At 47.4% G+C, this 9,697-nt stretch overlaps 1 protein-coding gene across 1 annotated transcript; it reads left to right on the top strand.

Moving 5' to 3' along the window:
* Positions 1 to 820: 820 nt before the first annotated feature.
* Positions 821 to 1,377, top strand: LOC100896443 (small ribosomal subunit protein uS11). Its single transcript, XM_017963803.4, has one exon. The coding sequence runs from the start codon at positions 856 to 858 to the stop codon at positions 1,309 to 1,311; it is 456 nt and encodes a 151-aa protein (XP_017819292.2). The 5' UTR covers positions 821 to 855; the 3' UTR covers positions 1,312 to 1,377.
* Positions 1,378 to 9,697: the final 8,320 nt, after the last annotated feature.

Below are 9,697 nucleotides of genomic sequence, written 5' to 3'. Positions count from 1 at the left end.
CGTGAACTCTATTAATAAGACCAACATTAATTACCCAGAATAAAGACCGAGAGAAAAGAATGACAGTAAAGGAGTGTAGGATGAATACGGGACATGGTGAGAAAGTCTAACATGCAGGGAGACCCAGAAAAAGTAAACAGCACAATTAGGGTGGAAATAATGTTTTAACACAGACCATCTGAGAATTTTCCCAAAGCTGTTGAAAGACATTAAGCCGTAGATTCAAGAATCTCAGGGAACCCCAAGCACGAAAAGAAAACCACAACTAGGCCCCTGATGGTGAAACAGTTGTAATTAGTGAAACGGAAATCAAACACAAGAAAAATCTGAAAAGCATCCAGAGGGAAAAGATGCGTTACCTTTCAAGGAGCAGTGGCGAGACTGACAACAAACTCTTCAGCATAAGGAATGGAGAAAGGAAGACAAACAACTGATAATCGGCCAAGTGCAGAAAGGAAATTACTGCCACCCTGGAATTCCAGAGTCAGTGAAAACATCCTTCAGAAATGGAGATAAACGGCCAGGCGTGGTGGCTCACGTCTGTAATCCCAGCACTTTAGGAGGCTGAGGTGGGGGATCACAAGGTCAGGAGTTCAAGACCAGTCTGGCCAATATGGTGAAACCCCGTCTTTCCTAAAAATAAAAACATTAGCCGGGCGTGGTGACCCACACCTGTAGTCCCAGCTACTCGGGAGGCTGAGGCAGGAAAATCGCTTGAACCTGGGAGGCAGAGGTTGCAGTGAGCTGAGATCACACCACTGCACTCCAGCCTGGGCAACACACCAAGACTCTGTCTCAAAGAAAAAAGAAAGATGTCTCTCTTTCTGGTGTGGAGTCCGGAGACGACGTGCAGAAATGGCACCTCGAAAGGGGAAGGAAAAGAAGGAAGAACAGGTCATCAGCCTTGGACCTCAGGTAGCTGAAGGAGAGAATGTATTTGGTGTCTGCCATATCTTTGCATCCTTCAATGATACTTTTGTCCATGTCACTGATCTTTCCGGCAAAGAAACCATCTGCCGTGTGACTGGTGGGATGAAGGTGAAGGCAGACCGAGACGAATCCTCGCCGTATGCTGCTCTGTTGGCTGCCCAGGATGTGGCCCAGAGGTGCAAGGAGCTGGGTATCACTGCCCTACACATCAAACTCCGGGCCACAGGAGGAAATAGGACCAAGACCCCTGGACCTGGCACCCAGTCGGCCCTCAGAGCCCTTGCCTGCTCGGGTATGAAGATCGGGCAGATTGAGGACGTCACCCCCATCCCCTCTGACAGCACCCGCAGGAAGGGGGGTCGCTGTGGTCGCCGTCTGTGAACAAGACTCCTCAAAATGTTTTCTGTTAATAAATTGCCTTCATGTAAAAAAAAAAAAAGAAAGAAAGATATGGAGATGAAATAAAGATGTTTTCAGACAAAAAAAAAAACTGAGATGATGCATCGCTGATGGTTTTTGTCACCAGCAGAACTTCACTAAAGGAAGTGCTTTAGGGAGAGGGAAAATGATCCCTGAAGGAAGCAGGGAGATTCCAGAGAGGAACAACAGAAAGGGTAAATATGTGGATAAATCTCACCTGATGTTAAAATGAAAGCAATTATGTCTTCTGAGTTTTACAATTCGTGACAACAATAAAAGCGATCGGGAAGAGGTAAATGCAGTTAAAATATTCTAGTGTCCTCATCTTATCCTGGAAATAGGAAAAATATTCATTTTAGATTAATATGTCCAGGATCAATGATATATTTTCCTGCAGTAACCACTGAAAGGATTGTAAAAGAATATGTAACTAACAGGCTACTACAGGAATGGTAAAAATCATTCAAAAAAGTCCCAAAAAGGGGAGAAAAAAGGGACTCCCAAACGAGGACACAAATAGAAAATAAATACTAAGCTGGCTGATTTCAACAATTTTAACGTAAATTAGTAATTGCCCTAAATATAAAAAGATAAGTATTCAAATTAAAAGATTATATTGTCAATCTTTGTTTTTTGTTTTTTTTTGAGACGGAGTTTCGCTCTTGTTGCCCAGGCTGGAGTGCAATGGCACGATCTCGGCTCACCGCAACCTCCGCCTCCTGGGTTCAGGCAGCTCTCCTGCCTCAGCCTCCTGAGTAGCTGGGATTACAGGCACGCGCCACCGTGCCCAGCTAATTTTTTTTGTATTTGTAGTAGAGACGGGGTCAATCTGGGTTAAAAAAAATAACTATATAGAAAGATTGAAATTAAAAGGATAGAAAATATACACCATGCAAACATTACTTCAAAGGACGTTGGTATAGCCATGTTAAAGTAGACTCTAGGGCAAGAAGCATTGCTAAAAATAAAAGGGACATTTGACGGTGGTAAAGAATCAATCTTCTAGGATGGTACGACAGTTTTAAATTTGTATGCCTATATTAACACAGCTCCATAACATATAAAGTAACAATTGGCAGAAGCGAGGCTGGGCGCATTGGCTTATGCCTGTAATTCCAGAACTTTGGGAGGCAAGGCAAGTGAATCACCTGAGGTCAGGAGTTCAAGACCAGCCTGATCACCATGGCAAAACCCTGACTCTATTAAAAACACAAAAATTAGCCAGCCATTATGGCAGGTGACTGTGATCCCAGCTACTTGGGAGGCTGAGGCATGGGAGTCACTTAAACCTGGGAGACGGAGGTTGCAATGAGCCAAGAGCATGCCACTGCACTCCAGCCTGGGCTGGACAGAGCAAGACTTGGTCTCAAAACAAAACAAAACGAAACAAAATAATTGGCAGAATCAAAAGGAAAATTTAACAAGTGCACAATTGCAATGGAATATTTTAACACATTTCTCTCAGCAACTTATAGGACAAGCAGATAAAAACTGTATATCTGGCTGGGCACGGTGGCTCATGCTTGTAATCCCAGCTACTCTGGAGGCTGAGGCAGGGGAGTCACTTGAACCCAGGAGGCGGAGGCTGCAGTGAGCAGAGATCTCGCCACTGCACTCCAGTCTGGGCAACAGAGTAAGACTTCATCTCAAAAAAAGAAAAAAAGAAAGAAAAATTATATCCAGTGTGGTTATAGAAAATTTGGTAAAATGATTGAACAAATTTGACCTAACAGAGCAACTACAGAATAGGTATTCTTTTCAATCACACATGAAAAATTTACCCAAACTGGGCTGGGTGCCGTGGCTCATGCCTGTAATCCTAACACTTTGGGAGGCCGAAGGGGGTGAATCACCTCCAAGCTGGTCAGGAGTTTGAGATCAGCTTGGCCAACATGGTGGAACTCTGTTTCTACTAAAAATACAAAAACTAGCTGGGTGTGGTGGCGCACACCTGTGATCCCAGCTACTTGGGAGGCTGAGGCAGGAGAATCATTTATTTTTTGAACCTGGGAGGCAGAAGTTGCAGTGAGCCGAGATCATACCACTGCACTCCAGCCTGGGTGACAGAGAGAGACATCGTCTCAAAAAAAAGGAAAAGAAAAGAAAAACTTGCCCAAACTGATTGTGGTAGGCAGAATAATGTCCCCACACGGAGATGTCTATATCCTAATGCTCAGAAGCTGTAAATATGTGACACACAAAGGGAAATAAGGTTTCAGATGGCATTAATGCTGCTGGTCAGGTATCCATGAGATAAGGAGATAAACTTGGCTTATCTGGACGGACCAGTGAAATTGTCAGGGTCCTTAGATGTGGAAGAGGGATGCCAACCAAGGGACACTCAAATAGTGGAAACGCTGCATGAGAAAGACTCAGCGGGTCACCGCTGGCTTTAAAGATGCAAAGGGACCCTGAGCCAAGGAATTTGAAAAACACATAAGGAAAGGAGATGGAGTCTTCTTTAGAGACTCAGGAAGGACAGCAGCCTTGGGGACACCCTGATTTTAGCCCAATGAGACACACTTCATTTTTTATTTTTATTATTTTTCTTTTATTTACTTATTTATTTTTGAGATGGAGCCTCCCTCTGTTGCTCAGGCTGGAGTGTAGTGGTGCGATTTCAGCTCACTGCAGCCTCTGCCTCCCGGGTTCAATCAGTTTTCCTGCCTCAGCCTCCCGAGTAGCTGGGATTACAGGTGTGAGCCACCATGCCTGGCCAGAAGACAGAAGTATTATAGAGAGAACCAATACAGCCAAAAATTGTTTCCTTCTTTTTTTTTTTTTTTTTTTTTTTTTTGAGACGGAGTTTTCGCTCTTGTTACCCAGGCTGGAGTGCAATGGCGCCATCTCGGCTCACCGCAACCTCCGCCCCCTGGGTTCAGGCAATTCTCCTGCCTCAGCCTCCTGAGTAGCTGGGATTACAGGCACGCGCCACCATGCCCAGCTAATTTTTTGTAATTTTTAGTAGAGACGGGGTTTCACCATGTTGACCAGGATGGTCTCGATCTCTTGACCTCGTGATCCACCCGCCTCGGCCTCCCAAAGTGCTGGGATTACAGGCTTGAGCCACCGCGCCCGGCCAAAAATTGTTTCCTTCTAAAACAAGGATTCAGGATGGTTAAGTTTCAGTGAAGCCGAAAGAAGAGAAAGGGGCCTGGCATGATGGCTTATTCCTGTAATCCCTGCACTTTGGGAGGCTGAGGCTGGAGGATCACTCAAGGCCAGGAGTTCAATCGCAGCCTGGCCAAAAAAGCAAGACCCTGAAGAAAAGACAGAAGGAAAGAAAGAAAGAGGAGGGAGGGAGTGAGGGAGGGAGGAAGGAAGGAAGCCTAAACTGTGGCTTGTACAAGAACCTGGAGGTGGGTAACTTCAAGACTGATCAAGTCAACCACTCAAAGACTCCATCAAGCTAAGGACTCCCATCTCCCTGCTCCACCATCCCCTGCATTCGGCCTCCTCTAGCTCTGACCATTCATGGTTGTAGGTTACCAAGGCCATTTCAGGATAATGTCATTGCCCAACTGTCTTCAAGATAAGAAAAAGGGGAGGTGATTACCTCATCACATCTCTTTCTTTTTTTTTTTTTTTTGAGACGGAGTTTCACTGTTGTTACCCAGACTGGAGTGCAATGGCATGATCTCGGCTCACCGCAACCTCCGCCTCCTGGGTTCAAGCAATTCTCCTGCCTCAGCCTCCCGAGTAGCTGGGACTACAGGTGCACACCACCATGCCCAGCTAATTTTTGTATTTTTAGTAGAGATGGGGTTTCACCTCATTAACCAGGATGGTCTCAATCTCTTGACCTCGTGATCCACCTGCCTCGGCCTCCCAAAGTGCTGGGATTACAGGCGTGAGCCACCGTGCCCAGCCAACCACATCTCTTTCTTTATGAGAGAGGAAAACTCTCTGGAAAGCCCTTAGCAGGCAATTACGTCCATTAGCCAGAAGTAGGTCACATGCTCACCCCAAACACATCTCAGGCAAGAGGAATGGGAGTACCATGACTGGGTTAAACCAGACAGGATTCACCCTTTGGGACTGGGCCCACCTTCCCTGAGTATGCTACGCAATACCCACACACAATAGCAACTCTTGTAGCAAAGAAGCCTGGGAAGATGGCAACCGGGTGGGTAGGCAGACTCAATGCCTACATTTCCCTGGTCCCTTACAAACAGAACCACAATTCTATTGAAGGCTGCAATATGCCCTGCTAGAAATAGATTTTTCAGCCTCCCTTGCAGCTAAGCAACATCACGTGACATCATTCTGACCAATGAGATGCTAGAGGAAGTGTCCTTAAAGGGCACTGACCCAGTTAGCAATCATTAGTTTGTCCTTTGTCCTTCCCCCATGTTTACCAGGATGCAAGTGAGATGCTGGAGGTGTGGAGGTGTGGCTCTTGTGCTGGCTCAGCTGGGTCCTTGATGAGACCATAGAGACCCATGGCTGGCAGCCCTGAATTACTTCTTGTTACATGAGAAAAACAAACACCTTGCATTGTTTAAGCCACTATTTTTCTAATCTCTGTTACTTGCAGCTGACCCAGTTGCTGATTCCTGGGTGTCCACCATCAGCCACTTTAAACAGCAAGAGCAGCCCTAGAAAGGGTATAGCTAGTACCTAGGCTGAGTCTTGGAAATGACAAGAGCTGAGTCTGGGAGATGTAGAGTCTGACCCTCTGCACCTCAGTAGTTCACTCACACACTTATTCACTTATTGACTGGGTGCCAACTCTCAGTTAGGTCCTGTGTGGTACATGGGATGCAAAGAAGAAGAGGGCAAGGCCCTTGCTCTCCAGGAACTCACAAAGGGAGACAGAGAATTAAACTCAAGTACAAAATGGTGAAGAAGGGCAGTGACAGGAACATGCACCAGATGAGACAGGAATGCAAAAGACTCTTCTGGCTGCAAGAGATGAGATCCCAAAGTGTACAAGCTTAGGCCGAAAACTTATGGGCTCATAGAACCAAAAGGAGGGAGGGAAGAGCAGAGGGAGGATGTGGGCAGAGAGAATTCGTGAACAAAGGCAGGGAGGTGAGAAACAGCCTGGCATGTGTGGAGAGCCATGAGAGTTGGTGTAGCAGGGGCGTAAAGCACAGGGGATGGAGCAGCAAGAAGATGGAGGAGCCCAGGGCCATGTGCTCCACTCAAAACCCATACTCAACAGCAACTCTTGTAGGGTTGGAAGATGGCGACTGGGTGGGTAGGCAGACTCAATGTCTGCATTTCCCTGCTTCCTTAAAACAGAATCACAATTCTACTGGAGGCTGGATGCAAGTGAGATGCTGGAGGTGTGGCTTAAATGCCAGGACAGGCAGGTGAATGTCATCCTTAGGCAATGGGAAGCCACGGAGGGAGAGAAGTCATCAGACAGAGGAATGCAGAGGTGAGATTTGGGTTTTGACGGGGTTGTGTTGACTGTGGTACAGAGGATAAATTAGAGAGGGGCAAGACTGCAGCCAGGGAGTCCCACTAGGAGATTGTTGCATTCATGCAGACGGGATCGTGGTGTTGTGCACAGGGAGGGTACCATGAACGTGACCAGAAAGGCCGTATCAGAAAATAGTGAGGAGTTGAAATTGACATGCTTGTGATTGACTGGAAGTGGGCAATGGTAATGGGAAGTGTGAAGGACGACTCCCTGGTTTCTGATGGAGGCAACTGCGGTGGCATGCACCGTTTACTGAGATGGATTATGCAGGAAGAGCAGATTGGAGGCAGATGATCAATTCAGTTTTGGACACACTGAGTTTGAAGGACTTGTGAACATTCTGGTGGACATGGCCAGGAGTCAGTTAAATATCTGGGTCCAGCACTCCACAGAGAGGTCTAGTATGGAAAGGGAAATACAGGAGTCATCAGAATTTAGGACATTGACGATGGAAACCATGGGAGTGGATGAGACCCCCCCCCCAAGGGAAAGTACCTAAGGCAGCAATCCTCACCAAGATATTCATCGGGTGGTGTAGCTCCCTGGGACAGTGTTTGGAATCACCAGAGAGGCTGTTCCAAAACCGCATACCCCACCCTCAATTCCAGTAAATACCCCAGGGAGTGTGACTCAGGGGAACACTGTTGCCGATGAGGAGGTGACCTCAGGTACAGAGAAATCTGAGAGTGTTAGTGAGAAGAAAAGGGGGTCAAGATAGGCACAGAGAGCAAAGAAAGAATAGTCCAAGAAGGAGGCCGAGAAGGAGGAGAGGTTTGAGGAGATGGAGGAGAGTGAGGTTCCCTGGGTGTTGGGGTAGAGCAGTGGTTCTCTAGTGTGCACCAGAGATGCTCATGAGAAATACACATCCCTGCCTTTCATGCTGGCACAGTAGGGCCCTAGAATCTATATGGTAAAGCATTCTCCAGGTACCACTGATGGGGTAGAGAAGTTCATTTAGATGGGCATGGTCAACAGGCTCATGCCAGCAGTGGGGGCTGGGTCCAGTAAGCTAAAGATTGAAGGGTCTATTGGATTCCGCTCTTCAGGAGGTCACTGGTAACCATGGAGGAGGAAATTTCAGTGGTGTCGTGGGAGTAGAAGCCAGATTGCAGTGGGCTGAAGAGTGAATGGGAGGTGAGAAAGAGAAGGCAGCAACTGCGGACCCCTTTTGGAAGAAATTTGGATGAGAGGCGGAGGCAAGAGCATCCTCCCCCTCAAAGGCTACCTTCCGTCTCCTGGAGAAAGTTGGCAAAGAGGATTAAGAAAATCTGGAGGCTGAGTCAGACATTCCACGGACCATCAGAATGCACCAGGGAGGCATCTTGAGAACCAGCAAGGACCTAGCACCCTTCAAGCTGCCAAGTCTCAGAACCAAACCCACTGTGCCTGCCTCCTGTCTACCCACTCCAAATCCAATCCACCATCTTCACCACCAGAAGTGATCTTTCCATAACACACATGTGACCACGTTTTGAAACCCTCCAACAGCTACTCTGCCCATTCTTATCTCACCCCAGGGAGCACTCAAGTCCCTGAACCTGGCATTCAAAACCCTTCTGACTACTTTCCTACTTCCTTCAGCATCCTCACCCCCATCACCTCCCACCTACACCTACATTCCACCCTCCACCCAGACCCCATGGAGCCACCAGCAGTTCCCCAGTGAAACATGCTGTCCCACCCTCACTTAGCCCCTGGGGTCATCTTGGACTCAGCCAACTCAAGTACCACACTCCGAGAGTTAGTAACTCCTTCCTTGGAGAGAACCGGAATCTTGCCCACACCTCTACCATAGCATTGGTAGAATGAATTATTCTGTATCCATTTGTTCATATGGCTCTGTCCACTGGACTGTGCCATCCATGGAATCAAGGTCCTCATCTTACTCTTCTCTGAATCACTAGCACCTGGCTAGAGCTGAGCTCCCAGTAGATACTGTAACCACCCAATGGGTTCACCTCACCCGCTGCCTAGACAGAGCTGATGTATCAAGACAGGGAAATTGCAATGGAAAAAGGTAATTCACACAGAGCCAGCTGTGTGGGAGACAGTTTTATTATTACTCACATTACTCAAACAGAGGTGCAGCGGTGAGATTTGGGTTTTGGCAGGGTCATGTTGACTGTGGTACAGAGGATAAATTAGAGAGGAGCAAGACTGCAGCCAGGGAGTCCCACTAGGAGATTGCACTCATGCAGATGGGATTGTGGTGGTGTGCACATGGAGCGTGCCACGAACATGGCCAGAAAGGCTGCATCAGGAAACAGTGAGGAGTCGAAATTGGCACACTTGTGATTGACTGGAAGTAGGCAATGGTAGTGGGAAGTGTGAAGGACAACTCCCTGGTTTCTGATGAAGGCAATGAGTGGGGGTTGGCGCCATTTACTAGAATGGGGAATGCAGGGAGAGCAGATTGGAGAGAGATGATCAATTCAGTTTTCGACACACTGAGTTTGAAGGGCTTGTGGGACATTCTGATGGACATGGCTGGCCAGGAAGCAGTTGAATATGCTCCCAGGCATTCGGGGATAGGAGGTTTTAAGACAATTTTGTGGTTAGGGGCTTGGCAAGCGAGGAGTGCTGACTGGTCAGGTCGAAGATGGAATCCTGGGGGGTTGAAGTGAGGTTTCCTCGCTGTCTTCTCTTCCAGGGTGGGATCACAGAACTGTTTGAGCCAAATTACTCATCTGGGTGGTGTCAGATGATCCATTGAGTGCAGGGTCTGCAAAATGTCTCAAGCATGGATCTTAGCTTCTACAATAGTGAAGTTATCTCCAGGAGCAATTTGGGGAGGTTCAGACTGTGGCAGCCAGAGGCTGCTGTCTGACCCCTCAACCATAATTTCTAATTTTGTAGCTAATTTGTTAATCTTACAAAGGCAGACTGGTCCCAAGGCAGGAAGGGGTGGTTTTTTTT

The sequence above is a fragment of the Callithrix jacchus genome, chromosome 1, assembly GCF_049354715.1.
Source record: "Callithrix jacchus isolate 240 chromosome 1, calJac240_pri, whole genome shotgun sequence".
Lineage (NCBI taxonomy): Eukaryota > Metazoa > Chordata > Mammalia > Primates > Cebidae > Callithrix > Callithrix jacchus.
The sequence above is the reverse complement of the archived record's forward strand: the minus strand, read 5'-3'. Positions and strand labels throughout refer to the sequence as shown.